Source organism: Parus major, chromosome 4 (assembly GCF_001522545.3).
Source record: "Parus major isolate Abel chromosome 4, Parus_major1.1, whole genome shotgun sequence".
NCBI lineage: Eukaryota > Metazoa > Chordata > Aves > Passeriformes > Paridae > Parus > Parus major.
The window spans coordinates 67,187,298-67,189,975 of record NC_031771.1 but is presented as its reverse complement, the minus strand read 5'-3'; the positions used below and the strand labels follow the sequence as shown (position 1 = coordinate 67,189,975).

At 47.8% G+C, this 2,678-nt stretch overlaps 1 protein-coding gene across 1 annotated transcript in view; it reads right to left on the bottom strand.

Moving 5' to 3' along the window:
* The window catches only part of LOC107202758 (exocyst complex component 6B), a 302,495-nt gene that overhangs the window by 80,858 nt on the left and 218,959 nt on the right, over nucleotides 1-2,678 (bottom strand). Inside the window, 1 exon segment of the mRNA XM_033513902.1 lies at nucleotides 2,417-2,558. Coding sequence (XP_033369793.1) covers nucleotides 2,417-2,558 — 142 coding nt within the window.

The following is a 2,678-nucleotide window of genomic DNA, read 5'->3' as shown; positions in this document are numbered from 1 at the left end:
AAAGGAAAGGAAAGGAAAGGAAAGGAAAGGAAAGGAAAGGAAAGGAAAGGAAAGGAAAGGAAAGGAAAGGAAAGGAAAGGAAAGGAAAAAGGGATTTTGTCTGTTCTGGGGCTGACAATGATGGATGGGGAGGATCCAGCTCCAGCATCCATCTCCATTCCCTGCTCCAGTGGCACCTCAGGACGGGGCTGGGGGACAGGTCCCTGACCCTGCTGCCCAGGTTGGCGTCACCTGCTCCGGGATGTCTGAGGGCTCCCGGCTCGGGCTCCCTGCACAACCGGAATTTACGGAATTGCTCTTTCCAACCTGCTGTGAAATCCCATCCGTCTTCCATGGCAGCAGCAGCTTTTAGGGAAGAGCTGCTGCTCCGTGATGCACGTTACGGATGGGGCGGAAAACTGCCAGGTTTGGAGCGTTTGCAGCCAAAAATAAAAAACCCAGGGAATTATTAGGGATGACAAACGCTTCCCATTATTCCCAGCTCCGGTGCCCGTCCCTCGGCAGGCACCCACGGGAACACAGCTGCTCCCGAGGGGACACAAATGAGCGTCAGGAATTCGGGGATCGAGGCAGCCCCTGGAGAAAAATCAGGAATTGCTTTGTGAGTTATGGTGCAGCTGCAGGATCTGGATGGGAACCATTAAACCGGGATCCTTCTGCCAGGCCGCTCAGCTGAGGGCTGGAAAATGGCAAGTGGATGTTAAAAAATGGAAAAACCCTTGATGGAAACGGCAAAATTCCTGCTGGGGGATCGTTCCCAGCAATGAATTTAATCTCAGTGTTGATGGGGGCAGCTGAAGTAAAATCTGGTCAGGAAAATGTTGGGTAAAGGATGGACGAAGTTGTTTTGGCAGTGGGATGATGAAACCAAGAGAGCTGATGTCACTGAGTCATTCCCCTGGATCCCTGGGAGTGTCCAAGGCCAGCCTGGATGGGGCTTGGAGCACCCTGGGATAGTGGGAAGTGTCCCTGGCCATGGCTCTGAGCTCCCTTCCCACCCAAAGCATTCCAGGATCTGTGGAAAACACGAGGCATCCCAATCCCCACCTCAACCAGGAAAGCCAAAATGTGGGTATCTGGGGGTGAAAAAAATCCCTAAAATACCGTACAAAGATCACCTGGGTTCTTTAGGAATCCTATCAATCTCTGGGCTCTCAACCACCGCGGTCACAGATCCATCCCAGGATGAATCCCAACAAATCCATCCCTCTCAGAGGGAAGGGGATCCTGTGCAGGGTGTGCCTTAATCCCAAAACCAGGATTAAAAAGAGTGTTTTGTCTGCTCTGGGCTCTGGTTTTTAACCCTTGTACTGAGCAGGACACACTTGAGGGCAAGCAGAGGACTCCAGCCCTAAGGAGCAGGTTTGGTGGCACCAGGATGATCCACACCCCCGGGTGAGGAGCTGCTGTCACTTTGTCACAAGACACCTCATTTCCATCTTGGCACAAAGAGGCCACTCCAGGGACAAAACTCCCTGCAGGGAAGGACAAAGGGCTGAGACTGGGAGAGGACCACAACTGGTGAAGAACATCATCCTCTTCATCCAGCCCTGCCTTGGACACTTCTCCACTTCCTTGGGGCAGCCCCAGCTTCTCAGAATGTCATAAATAAACTGATTTTTGGTTAAATCCCTCCTAATTTTAACTTACTCCATCCCCAAAAGTAGGGATGGTCTGGAGAACATCAAGGCAGCACTGAGGAGGAAAAGGAAGAGAGAAACTTGGATCTCTTGGACTCCTCTGTGCTGAAGATGCTCTGGGTGACCCTAATCTATCCCATTCTTTTGATCCCTGACCTATCCCATTCTTTTGATCCCTGATCTATCCCATTCTTTTGATCCCTGATCTATCCCATTCTTTTGATCTCCGATCTATCCCATTCTTTTGATTCCTAATCTATCCTATTCTTTTTGATTCCTAATCCAGCCCATTTATTTTGCCAGTTTAAATATAAATATAAATATAAATATAAATATAAATATAAATATAAATATAAATAAATATAAATTAGAAATAGGAATATAAATATAAGTAGAAGTAGAAATAGAAGTAGAAATACAAATATAAATATAAATATAAATATAAATATAAATATTATAAATATAAATAATATAATATATTTGTGAATATAATTTTAATATAAATACCTAAATGCCACACATCATTTCACGTAATGCACCAATAATTATTTTTGGTTCATACCCTGTAGTAGCTTTGATTAAAACCTTTTCATTTTCCCCAGCATGGTCAATAAATAACTCATTTTATAAACAAAGCTGATCTGCCATCCTTAAAACTCACAGGCCAAAGTCGTTTTAGGTGTGACCTCCTGGATTTAAATCTTTACCCAAAATCTGAGTGGGAATTTCCCCTGGACCCGGGGCAGAGCCAAGGCCGGGGCGCTCGGGGCTCTTACGTTCGCACTCCTCCACGTCCAGGTTGAACTGGTGCAGGGCGCCCAGCGTCAGCTGCCGGACCTCGGCCTCCAGCAGCAGCTGCAGCAGCGACGTCGAGAGGTGTTTGCAGGCCGACATGCAGGCGGTCTGGGCCACCTTCCCCTGCAGGACAAACGGACACTCGTCAGGGCCACCGGCACAAAAATCCACCAGAGAACTTCTCCAGCCCAGCCCCCTCGGTAAAGCCACCAGAGAACTTCTCCAGAGCATCCAAAACCTCCT